The 23235-nt window shown below is 39.8% G+C and overlaps 1 protein-coding gene across 2 annotated transcripts; it reads left to right on the top strand.

Annotated features, from left to right (window-relative positions):
* The first annotated feature begins 1091 nt into the window (after positions 1 to 1091).
* On the top strand, positions 1092 to 22668 carry yipf5 (Yip1 domain family, member 5). 2 transcript variants are annotated; one of them, XM_063052690.1, is made up of 6 exons: positions 1092 to 1237; positions 6117 to 6238; positions 9031 to 9144; positions 13330 to 13475; positions 18403 to 18584; positions 21733 to 22668. In XM_063052690.1, exons 2-6 carry the CDS (start codon positions 6184 to 6186, stop codon positions 21893 to 21895), a joined length of 660 nt encoding a protein of 219 aa, XP_062908760.1. In that variant the 5' UTR covers positions 1092 to 1237; positions 6117 to 6183; the 3' UTR covers positions 21896 to 22668. The 2 variants fall into 2 exon arrangements, with proteins under 2 accessions (XP_062908760.1, XP_062908759.1); XM_063052689.1 differs by having other exon boundaries at positions 8984 to 9144.
* Positions 22669 to 23235: the final 567 nt, after the last annotated feature.

Below are 23235 nucleotides of genomic sequence, written 5' to 3'. Positions count from 1 at the left end.
TTGGGGACATACTAAATAGATCAGGCAGTATTCATGGAAAAGGAATTCCAAGTAAATGATTCAGGACTATCATTAAGAATCTCCACAGAAGATGATGTTTAAGCAGCTGCGTATTTGCAGTATTGTCTACTTTTATTTAGAAATCTGGCATCTGAAGTTTTTCACTTTTTGATTTTATACTGCAAAGTCTGAGCAGGCCAAAAACATTAATCTATTTAAAAACAAATTTTATCCATAATAAAAATATACACAACTACAAAGTAAGTGCACAGTTCTACATTCCTAGCATCTTTCAGCCTATAGATACAGAGTTAATGGTTCTAAACATTAGTAGTGCATGCGCCCGACTGCATAAATAACATCCAACAGTGGGGGCCCTCTCACCGCCAGTGACAGTCCCACCTGAAAGGAAGGATCCGACATTGGGGCCACTCTCACCGCCAGCGAAACGTCAATATCGTCAGAGTTAAGACTGTCTCGCCATGTCATCTTCACGTTACTACCATAGGGAGGAGGTACAGCTGCCTGAAAAACTTCCCCTCCACCAAGATTTCTGAACCCCTTCCATGTACACGAACTCATGATTAGTCTTTTGTTATTTAGATTTTATAATTAGATAGTAATTCTAATGTCTTACACCGTACTGTTGCCACAAAACAACACATTTCACGACATATGTCAATGATAATGAACCTGATTCTGGGTGCTGGTTAGTAAAGTCTGGCGATGAAACATTCTGCCAGACTGTTTGGACGCAACACTCAGTAGGAAAATAGCATATCTGGAAACAGGCGTCAACTGGGTATTTTCAGTAAAATACTCCATAACTGCCCCCCTCCCCACGACCCTCCGGCCAGGCGAGGCCACATCATTCCCACCACGCCCACAGAGTCCTTCCTCCTGTCGGCACCTCAGCGCTCTGGGCCGCCCACTCTTTTACTGTGTGCCGGGAGGATATTTGAACCTGGAAGTCAAATCCACTTGAGGCCAAAAGTTTCTTTCCCCCATATCTCCCCGCCCCCGCCTCCCAAACTTCAGCCACCCCGTTACTTCGCAACACGCTGCTCGAAGCTAAAGTCCTTGGGCGGAGCTGCCACCTCCTGTGCGCAGGCGCGTGTACACGGAAGTGATGTGTAGCCTTGGTGGCAGCGTTCGGTCGGCTTCCTGTCAGCTCCGACGCTTTGTGTCGGTTTGGGGGTCCGGAGCGGCCGGAGCCTGAGCCCGAACCTGAACCCAGGTAGGAGATCCCTCTCTGCAGTAGGAACCGGTGTCTGGCCTGCTGGACCTCGGTGGCCGAGGCGACTGCTCTGTTGTTTCTGTCACCTTTCTGTCATTGGTGGCTGGCACTGAAATAGGCCTTTGGGGTCCACGTAGCTGGTTTTAATGGAAGCCCAGCTGGCGTGGCCTCCCTTCCCCCCCCTTCTCTCCTCCTCTCTTATTTCTCTTCTCCCCCTTATCTCCCTTCCTACCCCCTTCTTTCCCCTCCAGCACCTTCTCCCTACCCCACCACTCACAACTCTTCTCTTCTACCCCCTCTTCAACTGATCTCCTGTATGTGGACACCTCAAGTCCTTGCAATGTTCACTATATCTTTTACTCTGCACATTCTTGTTTGCAAGTTTGATATGCTTAGATTTGCAAGACTGCCAATATAATGCAAGTACTGACTGCATTTGTAAATATGTCATGTTTCTCAGGTTTCAGCCAGGCTATGCTACAGATGGTTTAAAAAATGTTCGTGTATAGGATAATTGCGTAATGTGTTGTCTTCGTTTGTAAAGTGAACATGATATACTGTAATTTTATTGTATTCTATGCCATACTGTTTATTTCTGGAAGTTTTCCTCAATTTTATTTTCAGATGTACATTGAACTCGAAATTAAACTTAACTGTTGGGCGTGATGTACGTAGGGTGTGGTCATAATAGTTTACAGATAGAAGATGGCGACAGAAGGTCCCCTTCTTCGATGGTGTACTACAATATGTGAATGTTAAAAATGAAGTTGAAGTATTCACAAATGAGAGAATCTGCAGATGCGGAAAATCCAAACAATACACACAAAATGTTGGAAGAACTCAGCAGGCCAGGCAACATCTATGTACAGTTAAGCAACACACATCAAAGTTGCTGGTGAACGCAGCAGGCCAGGCAGCATCTCGAGGAAGAGGTACAGTCGACGTTTCAGGCCGAGATCCTTCATCAGGACTAACTGAAGTCCTGATGAAGGGTCTCGGCCTGAAATTCGACTGTACCTCTTCCTAGAGATGCTGCCTGGCCTGCTGCGTTCACCAGCAACTTTGATGTGTGTTGCTTGAATTTCCAGCATCTGCAGAATTCCTGTTGTTATCTATGTACAGTTGACGTTTCGGGCAGAGTCCTGGTCTCGACTGTACTTTTTTCTGTAGATGCTGCTGAGTTTCTCCAGCATTTTGTGTATTGTGCTTGAAGTATTCTCAACCATGTTCTGCCTGAAGCTTAGAAGAAATTATCCATCTTGGCTTTCTCCTGAGAAAAGCAGCATCTGAAGTTGGTCTCTAACCAATTTAGTGAAAACATTAGATGCAGCAAAGGCTTTGTGACCAGACAACATCCCATCTATAGTTGTATGGTACTACAGCATAAACAGGCCCCTCAGCCCATAGTTATTTGAATCCCAAAGCTAGCTGTTGCTCCAGAAAAATTACAGTACTGGCATCTACCTGACAATGTGTAAAGTTGCCCAGGCAAATGCTATTCACAAATGGCAGGACAAATCCAGTCTAGCTAAATACCATCCAACTATCAGCAAAAGAATGGACAATTCATAGCAAGTGGCACCTACACACCAGTTACTTGCTCGCTGATGGCTCGTTTGGATTCTGCTAGGATCACTTGGCCCTAATGTGAAATAAAAAGTTGAACTTAACTAACCATGATTTTGAGGCATCATTTGACCTAGCATGGCATTGGGGAGTCCTATTAAACACACATTAATGGGAATCATACTTACAATTGATGTATCACATAAATTTATTTTGTGACAGCAGTACAGTGCAAATACACAGGCATCTATAAATTACATCAATATTGCAATAGTGTGCATTAGTTCATGGACCGTTCAGAAGTCTGATGGAGGCAAAGATGTTTCTAAATTGTTGAGCGTATGTCTTTTAGAACAAAGGTATGGAGGATTTTTTTTAAGCTAGAGTAGAATATTTGGCCACAGACTGCGGGGGAGGCCAAGTCCATGGGTATATTTAAGGCGGAAGTTGATAGTTTCCTGATCAGTCAGGGCATCAAAGGATATTGGCAAGAAGGCAGGTGTATGGGGTTGAGTGGGATCCAGGATCGGCCATGATAGATAGATAGATATACTTTATTAATCCCGAGGGAAATTTGGTTTTGTTACAGCCGCACCAACCAAGAATAGAGCGTAAGTATAGGAATACAAAACCCCCAACAATCAAACAACAAAATGCAAACTATGCCAGGTGGAAAATAAGTCCAGTCCAGGAAAATAAGTCTATTGGCTCAGGGTGTCTGACCCTCCACGGGAGGAGCTGCACGTTCGATGGCCACAGGCAGGAACGACCTCCCGTGCCGCCAAGTGTTGTATCACGGTGGAATGTGGCCAAAGTCCAACAGTAAAAAGTTCAATATCCAGTCTGCAAACAAATTCCTTGATCGTAATATGCCCCGGATTGCACCATCCGTTGTTAACCAGATCAGTAAGCACCGAACTCCTTTACGCTTACCGCTCTCAGTGCACTTCCGGTCAGCCCCAACGGTATTACCCACTGAACTCCTATTCTCCAAAAGTCTCTGTTGTCTCGACCCGGTCCTCTTTCCTCGGCTTTGTGATTCCCCCCCTGCATCCTCTGTGTGTTTTCCTCCGGATTTCAGCAGGGGAGTCCGCCGCTTTGTTCGCTAAACTGGCCAGTATTTGCTGTTCCGTGGAGTACACAATGCGACCTTGCTTCTGTCCCGCGTGTCGGGATGTAACCATTTCCAGCGCTAAAGAAAACCCAAATAAAACTCTCTCTACCAGCATGCTAGAGAGGGTGCAGCTTTGACGTGTTACCGTGAGAAAAAAAATACAAAAAATAACGTAAATTAAAAAGTAAGAAGAAGAAAGTAAGAATAGATTGGAACGGCTGTACCAGGCTGCATGCACGACCGGCGCATGTGCACTAAGGAATGATGGAGCAGACTCGATGGGCTGAATGGCTTAATTCTGCTCCTATGTCTTATGGTCTTCAAACTCCTGTTCCTCCTGTTTGATAATAAAGAGAAGGGAGATATCCTTGATATTGAGGGTCCTTAATAATGGATGCTGCCTTCTTGTGGGGGAGGGTTTTGCCCACAATGTCCAGAACACTCTGCAGCTTCTTGCGATCCTGTACATTAGAGGTTCTGTATCAGGCTGTGATGTAACCAGTCAAAATTGCTCCTCAACGGTATATTGAAATATGCAAGAGTCTTTGGTGACATACAAATATCCTCAAACTCCTAATGAAGTGGAGCTGCTGGTATGTCATCGTTGTGATTGTATCGATGTGTTTGGCCCAGGACAGATCCTCTTGAGATGTAATGCCTAGGAACTTAAAGCTGCTCACCATTTCTACTGCTGACCTCTTGGAGTTCTCCTGACTACTTTTTCCTCAAGTTCACAATCAGTTCCTTGGGCTTACTGACTGTGAGTATAAGGTTGATATAGCAACACCACTCAATCTGTCTCAGCTTTGCCATCAACATTGGTGTCATTGGCAAATTTATAGAAGGTGTTTGAGCTGCTTTTAGCCACATAGTGTAGAAAGTGGGGCAGTGTGCTAGAGCTGTGCAAGGAAAGCATTCCGGTAATTTCATTACCGCTTGCAGGAAGGAAGATGATTTTAGTTGTTGCAGGTTAATCCCTGTGATACCATTGTTGGGTTTCATCAGACATTGTTCTCTGCCTGACTATCCTCAGTTGCTTTGCAATTCTTTTCACTCAATCATAAGATCATAGGTGGGAAGATATATTGATGACACAAATGATTAGTTCCACTCTCAACTTCTCAGCCAATGAAACAGGCCATACTTACATGCAGCAAGGCCTATACAAATTTAAACATGGGCTGGTAAGTGGTAGGTATTGTTTGTGCCAGTTTTTTATCATCTCACTACAGAGAGGCTAAGCCATCTACCCTTAACATTTTGTATTATTACTATCATGGAATCAGCTATCAATATCTTGAAGGCCATCTTTGACCACAAACTAAACTGGGCACAGATACTGTCAGTACAGAATTAGGTCAGTGGGTCAGTATATTGTAGTCAGTGACTTATGTTCTGACATACTGAAGAATGAAAGAACAAAGTACAAGTTAGGAATGTTGCAGAGTACTCTTTTTTTTTTCCTGGTGACGCAGCTCCAAAAATACGTAAATGCTTGACTCCATCCAGGCCAAAGCAACCTGCTTGATGTGGGCTACCCCATTCACCATTCTTAAGCACTCATCCCTTCTCACCATTGCAAAGGGGCTTGACTGTTTACATCTACAAAATGCATCGCAAAAGTTCACCCCAGCCACCCTGACAGCATCTTTCAAAGATATACTGCTATCAAGACCAGGGATAAAGGCAGTAGTTGTCTGACAGTAGTAGTACTGTCACCTGCAAGTTCCTCTCCAAGTACAGGTGATGTATTTTTAAAATCAGGGTGGTGCGAATCCTGTGAACTTCATTGTTGCTCGGCCCATGCCCTGGGATGTTTACTCCACAGCACTGTAGGAACCTTCACTAGAAGGACTGTCGCATTTCAGGAAGTCAGTTTACCATCATGTCAAGTGGATACGGGATGGGCAATAGATGCTGTCCTTTGCCAGTAATATTCCAGACACCTGAAATTTAAAAAAAAAAATTCGCTAACTCATCTCCAATTTATTAACTAAACCAGCACTGTTGAATCCTGTTTTATAAGTTCATGTAGTTTTGCAAGGTTTTTAATCACTTTAATCATTCAGGAGAAGATATTTCTTTGTTTTAAATTATCAAAATATTCTTTTATTGTTTTTATTCACAATTGAGAAGTTCTTGAGAGATATTGTGGAACTGTAGGATATTTTAAGATTTTGTTTTCTTTTTTTTTTACAGTAAATATATACAATGGCTGAGTTTAATAATTTCAACACAGATTTCTTCCAGTCAAGTTATAGCATTGATGACCAAGGGCAAACGTATGATTACAGTGCTGCAGGGGACCCCTATCAGAACAGGTGAGTAAGTGTATGGATTGACAGGCAGCTCAACACTCATATATGACAGGATCGCTAAAGGTCATTAGATGTTTTTTATTGATTTACAATATGCTTTTGTAATATTCATGGCTGTATAAGTTATTGTGATTAGATTGCTGAAGGGAAATTCACATCGAAGTTATTTGCTACTAGTAGTCTAAGTTGTACAGCTGAGATATTTCATTGAAGAGGAACAGCATGAATGTTTTGTAATGTCTATGTGGCAGCATTAGTTTGAAAACTTAACTTTTTTTAATATCAATGTTAGGAAAAAATAGGGAAGGGGAAAGAAAAACTACCATCAATTGAGGGTAAAGTATCAGCAAGTTGATTTTACAAGTCCATCAGCTTCTTAAACTAAATTGCTGCAGAAATAATGGGTCCATTGGTTGTGATCTTCCAACATTCCCTTGATTGTGGAAAAATCTCAGTAGATGGGAAAACTGAAAATATCATTGCCCTGTTTGTGAAAGAAACTAACATAGAGATAGGCTGAAGGTTAGGAAGGTAAAAAGAACATTGAAAGAAGGCTGGAGATTAGAAATAGGGAAATTTTGCTGCAGCTATACAATTGGTGAAACCACACCTAGAATATTATGATAGTTTTTGTCTCAATTGTAGGAGGGATAAAGAAGGTTGACTTGGTTGATTTTTGGAAAGAGGAGGATTATCTTGCAAAGCTGTGTAGTTAGGCCTGTGTATTCTGAAGTTCAGAAGAATAAGAGGTGATCAGTTTGTAAATTCTCAAACAGCTTGACAAGGTAGATGCTGTGGAGTTGTTTTGCCTCCGTGGGGAATATAGAACAAAGCGGGCAAAGTCTGAGAACGGGAGCTTTCCCATTTAAGACAGGATGTTTTTTTCTTGAGTTATATTGAACCTTTGGAATTCTCTCCCAAAATGCTGTTTAGACTGAGTCAATAACTGAGGCTGAGCTAGATTTTTGTACTGTTAAGTAGTCAATGATTATGAACTTCAGAAAGGAAATGAGAATTGAAGGCCAGGAGCAGGTCAACTGTGATATTCAATGGCAGAGTGAGCTGGTGGGTCATATGACTTATTCCTGTTCCGATATCTTAAATAATTTTGAGAATAACTTTTTAAATCTGGTATAGGCGTCATGGGCTGCTTTATCATCCACTGTGTTAATTGTAAGATATGCCCCATGACTATTTTTGTTTCAGTCACATTATATTTTACTATATTCTTGACTCTGATGCTCGCAGTTTTATTTTCTAATTTCTGAAGATCTATTGCAAAAATCAAAGGGACGGGTGACTTTTAAATTGGCTCTGCCTAGTGGAAAAAAGTAGTGAGGTACTGAAATAACAGAAACAGTCAAAAGTAATCTTATTGTGGAAATGAGATGTATGATTCTGAAAACAATAAGAATGTAAGAAATAGGAGCAGGAGTAGGCCATCTGGCCCATCAAGCCTGCTCTGCCACTCAATAAGACCTTGGCTGATCTGGTCATGACTCATCTCCATCTCCTTGCCTTTTCCCCATAATCCTCAATTCCCTTACTATGCAAAAATCTATTCAACCTTGTCTTAAATATATTTAGACACGATAGCACGATGTAGTGTGGAAGGACACTGCTCAAGGTTGGTAGATCCATTCCTTTAGTCTCACTTCTCTGTTCTTCCATTGAAGAGCATATCGAACTCCCATTGGAAGGTTATTATTGGATAGGTTTCCACCAGTGCAATCTAATCAAAGCAATTTGGTGTCTTAAATTTCCATATATCATCTCTTAATTGGTAATTAATTTAAATTCTTGTTTTCATGTTATTGACCCATTTTTCCACCAGAAATAATTTTTTATTATTAACTTTCAAAACGTTTCATGATTTTTATGCACTTCCATCAAATCTTCCCACATGGCAATTTTTAAAGGAGAATGATACTAGCTTCTCTAGATGGGTAGATACTTTATTGATCACAGTAGCATTACAAGTGCACAGATATAAATATTAAACATTCCACCGACATGCAGCACAGAGCGTCATAGGAAGACATTCCTGCCTGTGGCCATCAAACTCCTCCCTTGGAGGGTCAGACACCCTGAGCCAATAGGCTGGTCCTGGACTTATTTCCTGGTATAATTTACATATTACTATTTAATTATTTATGGTTCTATTACAGTTGCACCTTAGATAATTAAATAGTAATGAAAACCAATTTCCCCCGGGATCAATAAAGTATGACTATGACTATAACTATGACTAGAGGAGAAGTAGAAAGAATCAAAAATAAGTTACCACAACCAGTCTAACAGGAGGGGGTCATCACTTCCCCGACTATAGGTTGACTCATTATAGAGCCTGATGGCCGAGAGTAAGAATGACCTCATATAGCACTCTTTGGAGCAGCACAGCTGTCTTAGTCTATTACTAAAAGTGCTTTTCTGTTCAGCTGAGGTGGCATGCAGAGGGTGAGAAACATTGTCTGGAATTGCCAGGATTTTCCGCTGGGTCCTTGAGTCCTCGAGCCCAGTCTTTAATTCCCAGTAGCAATCCGCACTGAACTTCGCAAGATATGAAGATTAAAAAAGTTTACTTGAGCACAAGGTGGGAAACTGCTGGAGTTGGGGAGGGGGTACAGGGCCCCAAATGTTTAATAAGGAATAAAGTTTTGTCGTGCAGTCGTATGCTGATAAATACATTAGACAGAAACTGAAAAGAAGGACCAAGAAGTATAATGTTTCATTATTTTTTGCATATAGGCACTATGATGGTCATACACAGCAAGCTGGGTATTTTCATCCAACAGGACCACAACAACCATACACAGGACAGATCTACCAGCCAACGCCAACCTTCACCCCAAGCTCCTCACAGTCCGTATATAGTAACAGTTTTGAAGATGAGGCTCCATTATTGGAAGGTAAAAATGTGCTTTGCACTTAGTGGGTGTTATTATTTTCAACTGCCACAGGTGGTCTGCATAGAATACTGAGGTTAAGATTCCAATCTGTTTAAAATATGTATGTACTTGTACTTCTGAAACTTTGTATAGCTTTAACTTAAGATGTTATCTCAATTAAATCCCAAGAGCAATGAACCTTAAGGGAATGAAAAGAAAATTGTTGCCCTGTTGATGCATTTTTTTGTGCTGAATAGTGTAATATCAATTAAATGATTCCTGAAAATCATGCATATTTCCTTATTTACCCACTTTTGATTTTTAGAGATGGAGAAATCTATGTTTTTGCCATTGCCCATCCTGTCATCCTTTAACAGCTAAGAAAGGAATTACATCCGTTAGTGTTTGTCACAGACCGGGTATCATTGTAGCGTGTGTTCAGTGGTATCTGGATGAGTTGAGTTTCAGAACCTAAGTAACACACTGAGTCAGAACAGTTATGTACCAGAGCCAGGAATCAAATCCGTTGCCTTCCAGATTTTGTGGGCTAGTAATGTAATAACAAGGCCATTAACATTACCATTTGAAATCAGGTCTATTTAATTCTTTATAAGCTTCAGGAAAAATATCTGGACATAAATTGTGTAAATTCCATATTGAATTGTAACTTTACAGACATAATTTCCAAAACAAAACATGAAATATTTTCATTCAGAAATTCCTTTTATAATATGTGTACTGTTTTAGACAGTCCTGAGTATGACTCTAAACTACAACTGGTGATGAGGCTCTGATTGGGGACTTACAGAGTTTTGGGGAAAGTGGAGATACCCCTTAGTCATTTATTGTTCTCAGGACCGCTCTGACCCGGAACGGTAGCACCTGCAAGGGTCCCTGCTCAGGATACGAGTGAAGGCCAACGGCAGACCCGACAGGTTCAGTAACTGAACTTATGACGGAGAAGGTGGATGAGCTAGGACCTCAAATGACAACGGCTATAGTACAGGCGGATGAACATTTGGGAAGAGAAATGGCGATTTCTTTAGTTCACCTAACGGAAGGCAATAGCAAACCACTGTTGTTAGATACTAGGTTTCCTAGAATCTATTTGCTAAGAAAACCATGGTCAAAATCACAAAATGTATCACACAACATCTGCGTCAAGAGGATCTTCAAGACAATTCTGAAGATGCTTTGCCTGGTAAGGTTGATTCTGGGCAACAGGGGATCCCCAACCGTCATCAAGCTACTGCTCATAACATTCAAGTAACACAAAAGAAAATTATTGCCACTTGGAATGTAAGAACCCTACATCAAGCAGGAAGATTGGACAATGTGATAAATGAAATGGGAAGACTAAAGATTAACATCATGGGAATTAGCGAAGTTCATTGCATAGATGCTGAAACATATCACAATAGAAATAAAACACTAATGTATTCTTGTGGAACATCCCATACTAATGGAGTAGGAATTCTTATGGCAAGAAGTGTTTTAGGACATTGGGCAATATCAGAAAGAGTGCTCCTTGTTAGATTCTGAGGACAACCATTTGATGTAGCAATTATACAGGTATATGCACCAACAACAGATGGAACAAATGAGGATATAGATAAATCCTATGAAGAGCTTGAACAAGCAAAGACTGGATGCAAATTCTCAAGATATTGTTATTGTCATGGGAGATCTAAATGCTAAAGTAGGACAAAGTGCTGATGGAAATACCATAGGAAAATTTGGACTAGGGGAAAGAAGTGAAAGAGGTGAGAAATGGGTAGAATGGTGCAAGATGAATGATCAGGTCATTATGAATACCTACTTTAAAAACCATCCAAGATGCTTGTGGACCTGGAAAAGTCCAGGTGATAACACTAGAAATCAAATTCACTATTACTATAAACCAAAGATTTAGAAACTCGGTGACTCAATGCAAAACATATCCAGGTACAGACCGTAATAGTGACCATAACCCAGTAGTATGTCATGTAAAAGTAAAACTTAAAAAACTAAAGAAGCAAAAACCTGAACAATCCCTTGACTACTTGCAATTAATTAAAGAAGAAAACTTCAGACAAAAATTTACAATTGAAGTAAGGAATAGATTTCAAAGTCTAGAAATAGAATCTGTTGAAGGTGATAGCAATCGTGTAGAAATGAAATTTAACTCTAAAGGATGCCTTGGTAGAATCAGCAAAGTCAGTGATTCATAAAAGAGAAAAAAGCACAAAGAATAAATGGATGACAGATGAAATCAAAAATCTACTGGAAGAAAAGAGATGGAAGAAAGCAAATCCTATAGAATATAAGTCCTTCGGTTAAAAAAGTTAAAAGCTTATGTCAAAAAGCCAAAGAAGAATGGTTAATCCAGGAATGTGAGCAAATAGAAAGAATCTCTATTACTGATCCAAAAAAGTTACATCGACCCATCAAGAATATCACTGGTAAAAAGCTCTTCTGTTCTTCAGGTGGATGTTTGAAAGCAAAGGACGGTACCATTATCATAGAAAAAGATGATATTATGAACAGATGGACTGAGTATATTCAGGAATTGTTCGAAGACGATCGAGGCGAAAAACCAGAAATTAAGAAAAACATTGAAGGTCCAAGTATTTTAAAATCTGAAGTTCATAATGCAATAAATAAGATGAAGAAAGGAAAGGCAGCAGGTCCGGATGAATTAGTAATAGAACAAATTCTCGCCCTTGAAGATTATGGAATTGAAAAACTTACTGATTTAATCAATGATATTTGAGACTTGAATAATACCAGAAGAGATGAAAACATCAGTATTTACCACTCTTCTTAAGAAACCTGGAGCAATAGAATGTCAATTACATAGGACCATAAGTTTAATGAGTCATGTGACCAAGATACTTCTAAGAATTTTGATGACAAGAGCTAAAAGTAAGATACAAGCTGAAAAAGGCAGAGAACAATGTGGTTTTGTGAAAGACAAAGGTACAAGAAACGCAATATTGATGTTAAGGATAGAGTTATTCAAGTACAAAAAGATTTGTTTGTTTTATCGACTACACAAAAGCATTTGATAAAGTGAAGCACAATAAGTTATTTGAAATATTACAGGAAACTCTAGCTCTAGATTCAAAAGACCTCCGCCTAATCAGAAATCTGTACTGGGAACAAACTGCCGCTTTAAGAATAGATGGAGAAGTGAGTCAGTTTACGAAAATCAAGAGGCATTGGACAAGGGTGTGTTTTCTCCCCTGATTTATTTAATGTGTACAGTGAAACAATATTACAAAAAATAAGCGACATCTTGGGAATCAAAGTTGGCGGTGAAAACATCAATAATTTCAGATATGCAGATGACACAGTGTTAATTGCAAGTACGGAGGAAGAACTACAAAACTTAATTGATATAATTGTTGAAGAAAGTGCAAAAATGGGTCTATCTATCAATTGCAAAAAGACAGAATGTATGGTGATATCCAAAAAGAAGGAGAATCCTATCTGCAGGCTGAGAATAAATGGGAAAGACATAAAACAAGTACAGAACTTTTGCTACTTGGGAAGCTGGGTGACATCAGATGGCAGGTGCAACATGGACATCAAAAGAAGAATAGGGATGACAAAAGACACCTTTACGAGAATGAAGAATATACTGACTAATAATAAACTAGGCATGACATCCCGCCTCAGAGTACTGAAATGTTACGTTTATCCAGTTATGTTACATGGCTCAGAATGTTGGACAATATCTAGTAACATGAGGAAACGAATTGAAGCAGCAGAGATATGGTTTTTGAGGAAGATGCAAAGAATATCATGGATGAAACGAATATCTAACAAGGATGTCATGAACAGAGCAAATACAAAAAGAGAAATAATGTATGAGATCATGAAAAGACGACGTAACTTCATTGGACATGCAATTAGGAAAGAGGAGTTAGAATGCACGGTAATTATAGGTAAGATTGAAGGGAAGCAAGCAAGAGGAAGACAAAGACGAATGATGATGGAGACAGCAGCCAGAGAACTGGAAATGAATACCAATGAATTGATCCACTTGACCTGAAACAGGAGTGTGTGGACCATGGCAGTCAAAGCTCAAACTGGGCACTGCACCTGATGATGATGATGACTGTTTTAGAAGGAATAATCAATTTATTTGTTAACTGTATTATGAAATATTGCTGATTAGTAACAATATTTTTAATTCTCTTTAATTTTTCTGTAACTTTTTAGAACTGGGTATTAACTTCGATCACATCTGGCAGAAGACACTAACTGTTCTCCATCCACTCAAAGCAGCAGACGGAACCATTATGAATGAGACTGATCTGGCTGGACCCATGGTATTCTGTTTAGCATTTGGAGCCACATTACTATTGGTATGTAACATCCAATATTTTTCTGATATATCAATTTAACGTCGTCTTGGTTTGGTTTCTGAATATATGAAATGTTGGTTGTCTGCCATCCACCATTTGATAAAGAAAAATTGACTACATTTAGATGTGTGAACACAGCCTTTCAGGCTTGACCCACTACTCTAAACTGTGGACCAGTCTGTTACTATTTCTCTGTCCTCAGAATAAAGCTGAACGATACTTTTCACAACCTATTTGATGTGCCCATATTCTGATGTTGTCCATGTCATCTTTGTATGTTGACCTTTATCTTAGATAAATAACCTTAGGAATCTTAATTTAAAACATAATTTATTGTGCCAATACAAATATACATATAAACTTAGTTTCATAAATGCTGTTGTTCCTTTTGTATCAGTGCTCACCCAGACCCTTGGTGCTTTTTATAACACCACGATAAGGATTGTCTGTTGGCTGCTGCTTCTTCCCCCTGCCCCAGTCGTGGAGGTTTTTCATGTGATGGGTAGTCTGCAGTGTTGTCATTGCTTTACATCCAAAATTCTTCATTATTCTATCAGTCTGTGCCATTTAACTTTGATTCCATTGTTTCTGGCTTATCTGGCAAACCTGTGCCATTGGCTCTGGCCCAAGGCTACAGGTAGCATTATCTCATTGCTCTTCGCCTAAGTAAGGATAGTCTCTGATGTCATTCCCTTGCTTTTCTCAAGTTAGGCCTTTTTAAACCCCTTACAGCCAATCCATGCCAGAAACTGGGTTCAGGTTACTTCAGATCACAGACTGCTCAGCACTGCAGATTATCAGTAGGGTCTCCATTATGTCCATTTTCAAATGCTTGAATCTAGCAAGAATTAGTTTGGGAAACCATTCACGAAGTAGTGGTCACAAAATTGTTGTCTGCATTTCTTCCACCATGTGGCAACAGCAGCAAAGACATTTGTTTTATTTGCTTCCACTGTCCTTAACTCATACAGTTAGCTGTTTTGTAGGATTTTTAATTCCTTCATGGCCAACTGTGCCAGCTGATATAAATCCCATGAAATGCTTCATCTCTGTTCTTGTCTCCCTGCTGCCAAAAACATACCAATGCATTGTTGCCTCAAGATCCCCCTTTTAATGCTACACCAGTGGAAACTCATCTTTCACAAACTTGAAAGTCCAAAATTTGGCCACATATTCAAGGTCCCACTGTCTAATTTATCTAGTTGCTTGACATAACTTAATACCTCATTTTCAGTACACTGGATGAACTCAGCAGATCGGGCAGCATCAGTCAGAAACGATGAGTTGACATTTCGGGCCGGAATCCTTCGTCAGGACTGAAGAATGGAAGATGGGGAAGGATTTGAAGAATGCTTGTAGCTTCAGTTGAAAGACCAGTAATTTGAAAGACAAAGGGGTGGGGGAGGGGAAGTATTGACATCATAGCCCTGAAAACAATGGGTGGTAGGTAGAAGAAGGAGGCGGAACCATGAGGGAGCTGGGGGAAGGGGTGGAGTGAAATAGGGATAGAGGAATGGAGGGGGAGGGAATTACCGGAAGTTGGAGAATTCTGTGTTCATACTAAGGGGCTGGAGACTACCTAGATGATATATGAGGTGTTGCTCCTCCAACCTGAGTTTAGCCTCATCATGGCAGTAGAGGAGGCCATATATGGACATATCTGAATGGGAATGGGAAGCAGAGTTGAACTGGGTGACTACCGGGAGATCCTGTCTGTTGTGGCGGACGGAGTGGAGGTGCTCGATGAAGCGGTCCCCCAATCTGCGTCGGGTTTCACTGATGTAGAGGAGGCCGCACCGGGAGCACCGGATGCAATAGATGACCCCAACAGACTCACAAGTGAAGTGTTGTCTCACCTGGAAGGACTGTTTGGGGCCCTGAATGGTTGCAAGAGATGAGGTGTAGGGACAGGTGTAGCACTTACGCTTACAGGGATAAGTGCCGGGTGGGAGATCAGTGGGGATGGACGTGTGGATAAGGGAGTCGCGGAGGGACCGATCCTTGCGGAAAGCGGAGAGGGGTGGAGAGGGAAAGATGTGCTTAGTGGTGGAGTCCTGTTGAAGGTCCTCTCCACCCCGCTCCACTTTCCGCAGGGATCGGTCCCTCTGCGACTCCCTTATCCACACATCCATCCCCACTGATCTCCCACCCGGCACTTATCCCTGTAAGCGTAAGTGCTACACCTGTCCCGACACCTCACCTCTTGCAACCATTCAGGGCTCCAAACTGTCCTTCCAGGTGAGACAACACTTCACTTGTGAGTCTGTTGGGGTCATCTATTGCTCCCGGTGCGGCGGCCTCTACATCGGTGAAACCCGACACAGGTTGGGGGACCGCTTCATCGAGCACCTCCACTCTGTCCGCCACAACAGACAGGATCTCCCGGTAGCCACCCACTTCAACTCTGCTTCCCATTCCCATTCAGATATGTCCATACATGGCCTCCTCTACTGCCATGATGAGGCTAAACTCAGGTTGGAAGAGCAACACCTCATATACCGTCTAGGTAGTCTCCAGCCCCTGGGTATGAACATAGAATTCTCCAACTTCTGGTGATTCCCTCCCCCTCCCTTCCTCTATCCCTATTTCACTCTACCCCCTCCCCCAGCTCCCTCATTGTTCCGCCTCCTTCTTCTACCACCCATTGTTTTCAGGGCTATGACGTTAATGCTTCCCCTCCCCCACCCCTTTGTCTTTCAAATTACTGGTCTTTCAACTGAAGCTACAAACATTCTTCAAATCCTTCCCCATCTTTCATTCTTCAGTCCTGACGAAGGGTTCTAGCCCGAAACGTCGACTCATCGTTTCTGACTGATGCGCCCGACCTGCTGAGTTCATCCAGTGTACTGAAAGTGTTGCTTTGATCACAGCATCTGCAGATTATTTTGTGTTTAATACCTCATTTACAGTGCATTGATTTTAATAATCTCATCTTGTATTTTCAAATCCTTCCATGGCCTTGGTCCTCTCCCTTCTAGTCTCTTTTTACGCTTTACAATTGGCATGCTTTTATGCATCTACCAAATTTATTATAAGTTTTATATTTATTGCTCTTCTGAATCATTTGCTGTATAGGGACAATATTTTATAATTCTTTTCTTTAACCCTGCTTCTGTCTCCATAAAGTATGATCATTTTGTATGAGTTTCTCAATCACCTTTTCCTGTTTAGTAGTATAGTTGAAAATTTTGCTTGATTTCATTCCTGTGTTGTGCTATGAAATGCCGTGTTATGTTAAAAGTACAAGTTAATTAAGGGTACTGTTTATATTGCTGCATTGATAGAAATAGTTTTTACAAAGCTAATAAAAAAAATGAAGGTGCCTCATTTGAAGTACAGATTTATTCAGATTTATTTATTGAAACATACAGTGAAATGCATCATTTGCATTAACAATTAATTCGCTCAACAATATGCTGGAAGCAGCCACATATTCTAGCACCAGTATAACATGCCTACAATGTTCAGCAGAACAAAATAAACATTAATAACGACAACAAAACAAGCCCCTTTCCCACCCTCCTATCCACCCACTCACAAACACAGGCAGGCCTCCAGCCCCAAGACAAGGCATCCAATCTTTTGAATTGGAGAGCAGAAGCGGCTTTTTGATAAAGGATCTGGTGCTTTCCTGGCGCATATGAAAAATAAACTCTTCTCGGGCTTTCAGCCAGGTACAGGTGTCAATTATAACTGACATTTCAATGACAAACTCTGTCATCTTCTTCAGGGATGACGTCTAGGCATGTCTAGTCCGATAACATTTATACCCCTTTCATCTGTCTCTCCTGATTGGTTAGTCGTCATCTCCTACCTTGTTTACAAGTGAATTCCAGTTCTTATTTAGAGTGAGACCTTCATCTTTGTTAACATTCTTTTCCTCTGGTTTTATTTCAAAGGCTTCTGTCACCAGATGTACCTCCTGTACTCCTTGATGCACGTTTCCAGCATGTGTACTGTCTGGCTAATATACGCCACACCACATTCACAGGGAATCCTGTAATTGCCAGCTGACATGAGTCCCAAGTCATCTTTGACCTACATAAGCTGTGACTTGAACTTCCTTATTGGTTTGTGGATAGTATTAATCTGATATTTCTTCGGGATCCTGGTGATCCTTCCAGAAGTCATGGACCCATAGGGAAGAGGGGCAGTACCGATGGGTTCCTCCTCGATTGTAAACAAGGTGGGAGAATGGAAACCTGATTGGATGAGGACTAACCAATCAGGAGGGACGGAACAAAGGGGTACCACCAGACTAGACATGCCCAGATATTATCCCTGAAGAAGATGGCAGAGTTTACCATTGAAACGTCAGTTATAATCGATACCTGTACCTGGCTAAAAGCCTGAGAAGAGTTTATTCATGGCTTTTTGATGTTACTAATAATTTTATGCATGTCTTAAGCTTTCAAGGTAATAAAGTGTTACTGTTTGCTATGCTTAAAATGAGTATCTGTCAATGTCAGTTCTTTGGTATTAATTTACTTATAGTATGATGCAGTTATGTATAGGAATAATATCAAACTTCAGACACATTACAAATGGAATAGAAAATACTGCTGAACCATGTTTGAACCTACATTGTGCAGGAAGTGTAATTTACTATAAAATTATTTTCAGCAAATTTTACAAGATAGTGCACTAGAAATTCATGCACTTTGATAAATGGTCTGGATTTGCTGCAATCTTTTTGTACTTAGATGAGACATGGCAGCATTAAGACTAAAATATCCTCAGAAAATACAAATTTGTGAAATTTTGAAATACTGATTTTTCATATGTTTTGTACAGGATGTTGCAGTATTTTACCACTGTTCTTGAAAATGTTTATGTTATATCAAAATCACATAGCAATTTTCTGTGTGGTGTGGTAGTTATCAAATATATTTCTATACCTGGAAAATCTTTTGCTTTTTCATCCTAGGTTGGAAAAATCCAGTTTGGTTATGTGTATGGTATCAGTGCCATTGGGTGCCTTGGTATGTACTGTCTTTTGAACTTGATGAGTATGACCGGTGTCTCCTTTGGCTGTGTAGCCAGTGTCCTTGGATACTGTCTTCTTCCAATGATTATCCTGTCAAGCTTTGCTGCAGTTTTCTCCTTGCAGTAAGTACCATTCTGATTTAAGTGTAGACATTTTAATAGAACCTGTCTATATAAAGTGTTCAATTGATTTTGGTACCAGCTTAAATTATTGAATTATTTTGAAAAACATTATTGTGCAAGTTCTACATCAGTTTTCTCATGATTACTGATATGTTTGTTTTATTATTTACAGTCGTGCTAGAAAGTTTGTGAACCCTGTAAATTTTTCTCTATTTCTGCATAAACATGACCTAAAATGTGATCAGATCTTCATGCAATTCCTAAGACTAGATAAAGAGAATCCAATTAAATAAATAACACAAAAACATTATCCTTGTTCATTTATTTATTGAGAAAAGTGATCCAATATTACATGTATTTGTTGGAAAAAGCATGTGAGCATTTACTTTCAGTAACTGGTGTGACCCTGTTATACAGCAATAACTTCAACCAAATGTTTCTGCTAACTGTTGATCAGTCCTGCACGTCGGCTTGGAGGAATCTTAGGCCATTCCTCCTTACAAAACTGCTTCTGCCCTGGGATGTTAGTGGGCTTCCTTGCATGAACTGCCTGCTTCAGGTCCTTCCACAACATTTCTACAGGACTAAAATCAGGACTTTGACTCAGCCATTCCAAAACACGAACTTTCTTCTTTTTAAACCATTTTGTTGATTTATTCTTGTCTTTTGGATCATTGTCTTGTTTCATTATCCAACTTCCATTAAGCTTCAGGTTATGGACCGATACTCGGACATTTTCCTGTAAAATGTCTTGATACAATTTTGAATTCATTGTTCCCTCAACAATTGCAGGCTGTCCAGGTCCTGAGGCAGCAAAGCAACTCCAAACCATGCTGCTCCTTCCACCATGCTTCACAGTTGGGATGAGGTTTTGGTGTTGGTGTGCAATGCTCTTGTTCCTCCAAACATAGCAATGTACATTTCTGCCAGAAAGTTCAACTTCTGTCTCATTTGTCCGCAAAACATTGTCTCAGAAGCATTGTAGAACATCTGTGTGGTCTTTTAAAAATTTGAGACGTGCAACAATTTTTTTTCAGAGAGCTGTGGTGTCCATGCTGTCCATCCTTCTTTTAGCACCATTCTTATTCAGTGTGTTTCTTATAGTGGGCACATGAAAAGAGATTTTAGCAAGTTCTAGAGATTTCTGCAGGAATGTCGCTGTTACCCTTGGGTTCTTTTTCACCTCCTTCAGCATTGTATTTTGTTCTCTGGTGTGATCTTTACAGGATGCCCACTCCTAAGGAGAGTAGCAACAGTACTCTCCATTTGTGGACAAATTCTCTCAAAACTGATAACACTCAGATCTTTAGCAATGCTCTTGTAGCCTTTTCCAGCTTTATGCATCTCTACAATTCTTTCTAAGGTCCTCTGAAAGTTGTTTTGATCAAGGCATGGTGCACATAAAGGATCTTTCTTGAGAAGAGCAGGTTCTATCAGTAACCTGACTTTTTGTCTCTTTTTTATCGGGCAGGGCAGCTCTGCCTCCACACCTCCAATCTCATCTCCTTGATTGGAACACCTGACTCCAAATAGCTTTCGTAGAAGGCATTACCCCAGAGGTTCACATACTTTTTCCAATAAATACATTTAATATTGGATTGTTTTTCTAAATAAATAAATGAACAAGTATATTTTTGTGTTATTTATTTCATTGAGTTCTCTTTATCTAATTTTAGGACTTGTGTGAAGATCTGATCACATTTTGGGTAATATTTATGCAGAAATAGAGAAAATCCTACATGATTCACAAACTTTCTAGCATCACTGTATAATATCCTTTTGTAAATTTAATATTACATATTTGTTAAATACAAAACATGACTGCCTTACGTGAGCCAGACTAGTAAATACTTCTGTATTTGCATTACTATATGTTAAAGCTGTTTACTTGCATAGTGTTAGCAACTGTGGATATTCCAGATTGAGTGGGCTATGAAAGTGGGAGAACCTTTATAGAAACACACCATGATATCTTACACAAATTTCGATTGTTATTGTGGGTGAATTAAAATATTCAGAATGACTTGGCTTAGGTGGTACTTTGGGATATTTAAGTACTCATGAAGAAGATAAAAGATGCAATAAGGAAATTGTAGAACAGATTTAAATACTGGAGTTTTACTTCTGTTTATAGTTTATGTCTGGCATTGCAACAGGTGTAGGAAATTAAACACAGATTAACACTGTAAAGTTAGGAAGCCCTGACTATTTATTTAATATGTGGCTTACACCTCAAAAAAATGTTTTGTGTGATATTGTGCACCAAAAGAAAAGTCTAACCATGCACACTTGGCCTTCAGCCTTGCATAGTGGATCATGGTTGCCTTAGTTGTGTAGATGTGTAGAGTAGACATCTAGATAGCAGGTGCATAAAATTCATTGAGCCAGCTCTTACAGTACAGTAGCACAGTAGAGAGATTGAGACCAGAGGCAAGAGGATTAGATAATTCACAACTCCTAATTGTACAGCTATTGTTTGGTAAGGCTCTTAATATCTGTGAACCAAACTGGCTGACTAGTCGTGTGCAATTTTCTAGTGTTCCAAGTGTCTTCAGTGGCACAAAAGAGGTGGTATAGAATGGACTGCTATTATATACAGCACATTATATTTAATTAACTGCTGCAAAAGTAAATCAAGTAATGCGTATAAAGAATGGTTAATCTGATAGTAGCAAATTTGTACCCAACAGATTAAAGGTTTTAATTACATAATCATAAATTGTAATTAATGAATTGATATGAGAGTCAGCCTTGTGTTTGTGTATCCTGGTTAAAGCACAACAGGTGCATGAAGCATTTTATATATCAGCATTTTGGTGGCTAAGATTTTATTGTCATTATTTTGATTTTTTTAAGAAGTTGTATTATACCTGTTAGCTCATCTCTTGAAGTCTTGATTTTTATTGTAGTCTAAATGAAAAGAATCTCTTCTCTCCATAGCATAATTGTACTGCCCCCTTCTGGGTTTAGACTACACTGCATAACATACCTGAGTTGAATTGTCCAAGTTGTTCACTTCTACTACACTTAACATATTGGATAGAAATATATATTTAGTGTTCTTAATAAGACCCTTGCCCAAATCAGAAAGCATTTACTTAAAAATATAGTATCAAATCCTAATATTGATGTTTTCTTTCTCCTTTAGGGGTATGATGGGCATAATCATTGCTGCTGTCATTATCGGCTGGTGCAGTTTGTCAGCATCTAAAATCTTTATCTCTGCCTTGGCAATGGAGGGGCAGCAATTACTGGTAGCATATCCTTGTGCTTTATTGTATGGAGTTTTTGCTCTCATCTCTGTTTTCTAAGGAATTTTGTGAATGGAATGTGGCTCCATATTCTGAATTCAAACAGAAGCAGATACAAATCCCTGGCATTCAAATGGTTTAAAGACTTTGGCTTCCTGCCACCAAAGTAATTATGACTCTTCTGATTCCAAGATTTGGGGAGTAGTTGAAGCACATTCCTAAATTACTGCTTTTTTGCTGCCCAATTCAGAGGCTGAAAATGCTAATTCAGGTTGGAAATCATTTTTGACAACAGATTTTGCTGATTGGCATAATCGTATGAAGAAGTTTTGTCTTTGTAATGCAGTTTCACCATAATGTGTGGAAGAATGATGTTTTTGTGAGATGGGATGTCAGGACCCAGAAAGTATTTCGTCAAGAAGATGTAAATAGAGAGTAGAGTGCAATGCTGAAAAAACAAATTCCATTCTTAATTCATATTCAAAATTCTGTCATGCAATTCGTGCACCCTCTGGACCAAAATGCTTTTGTTCTCCTTCAGGAGTCAGAATTTAATCCTGGGGTGGAAGGAGTTTCAAAATATGTTATGCAAGCTCTATAATAATTGTTTTCAAGGAAATATCCCAGTCCAAAATTTCTTGCTATGCAGCATAAATTGTTTAGTTTGCAAATTAGTTATTATTGGATAACCGTGTTTATTTGGCCTATGGGAAAGGTAACAATATAATTCCAGCTCCATTATAAACCAGTTTTTTTAAAGTTGCCTGTTTTTTTCCCCCTGTTTATGCAACTTTCCCTATCCTGGACATTTGTAATAAATTGATTAATTTCTGGTTCAAGGTGTGTCTTGTTTTTATTTATTTATTTATTGATTGAGATACGTCGCAGAATAGATCCTTCCAGCCCTTTGAGCAATCTCTTGGTTTAACCCTAGTCTAATCACAGGACAGTTTACAACGACCAATTAACCTACCAACCAGTATGTCTTTAGAATGTAGGAGGAAACCGGAGCACCCGGAGGAAACCCACGCGATCGTGGGCTGAACATACATACAGCAGCAGGAATTGAACCCAGGTCGCTGGTACTGTAAAGTGTTGTACTCACCACTACGCTATTGTACCATGTTTTTCATATTGCCAGTTGTCATAAACTATCAGATGTACAGGTTGAGTTTTTCTTAAAGTACTAGCATGCCATCACAAATGGAAAATTCCACAAGGTACTGAGAAGGTTCCGAGGTCTTTGCACACCACAAACAGACAGTTCAGAGAAGTGAGCTCACATATATCATGAACAATATGAAAAATAGAAAATCACTGCACAAAGTGAAAAATTGAGATCTTGATTGTGGATTTGTCAGCATTGGAGTAAACATATGTTGGTTATGCTGATCATGAAA

Source organism: Mobula hypostoma, chromosome 7, assembly GCF_963921235.1.
Source record: "Mobula hypostoma chromosome 7, sMobHyp1.1, whole genome shotgun sequence".
Classification (NCBI taxonomy): Eukaryota; Metazoa; Chordata; class Chondrichthyes; order Myliobatiformes; family Myliobatidae; genus Mobula; species Mobula hypostoma.
The sequence above is the reverse complement of the archived record's forward strand: the minus strand, read 5'-3'. Positions and strand labels throughout refer to the sequence as shown.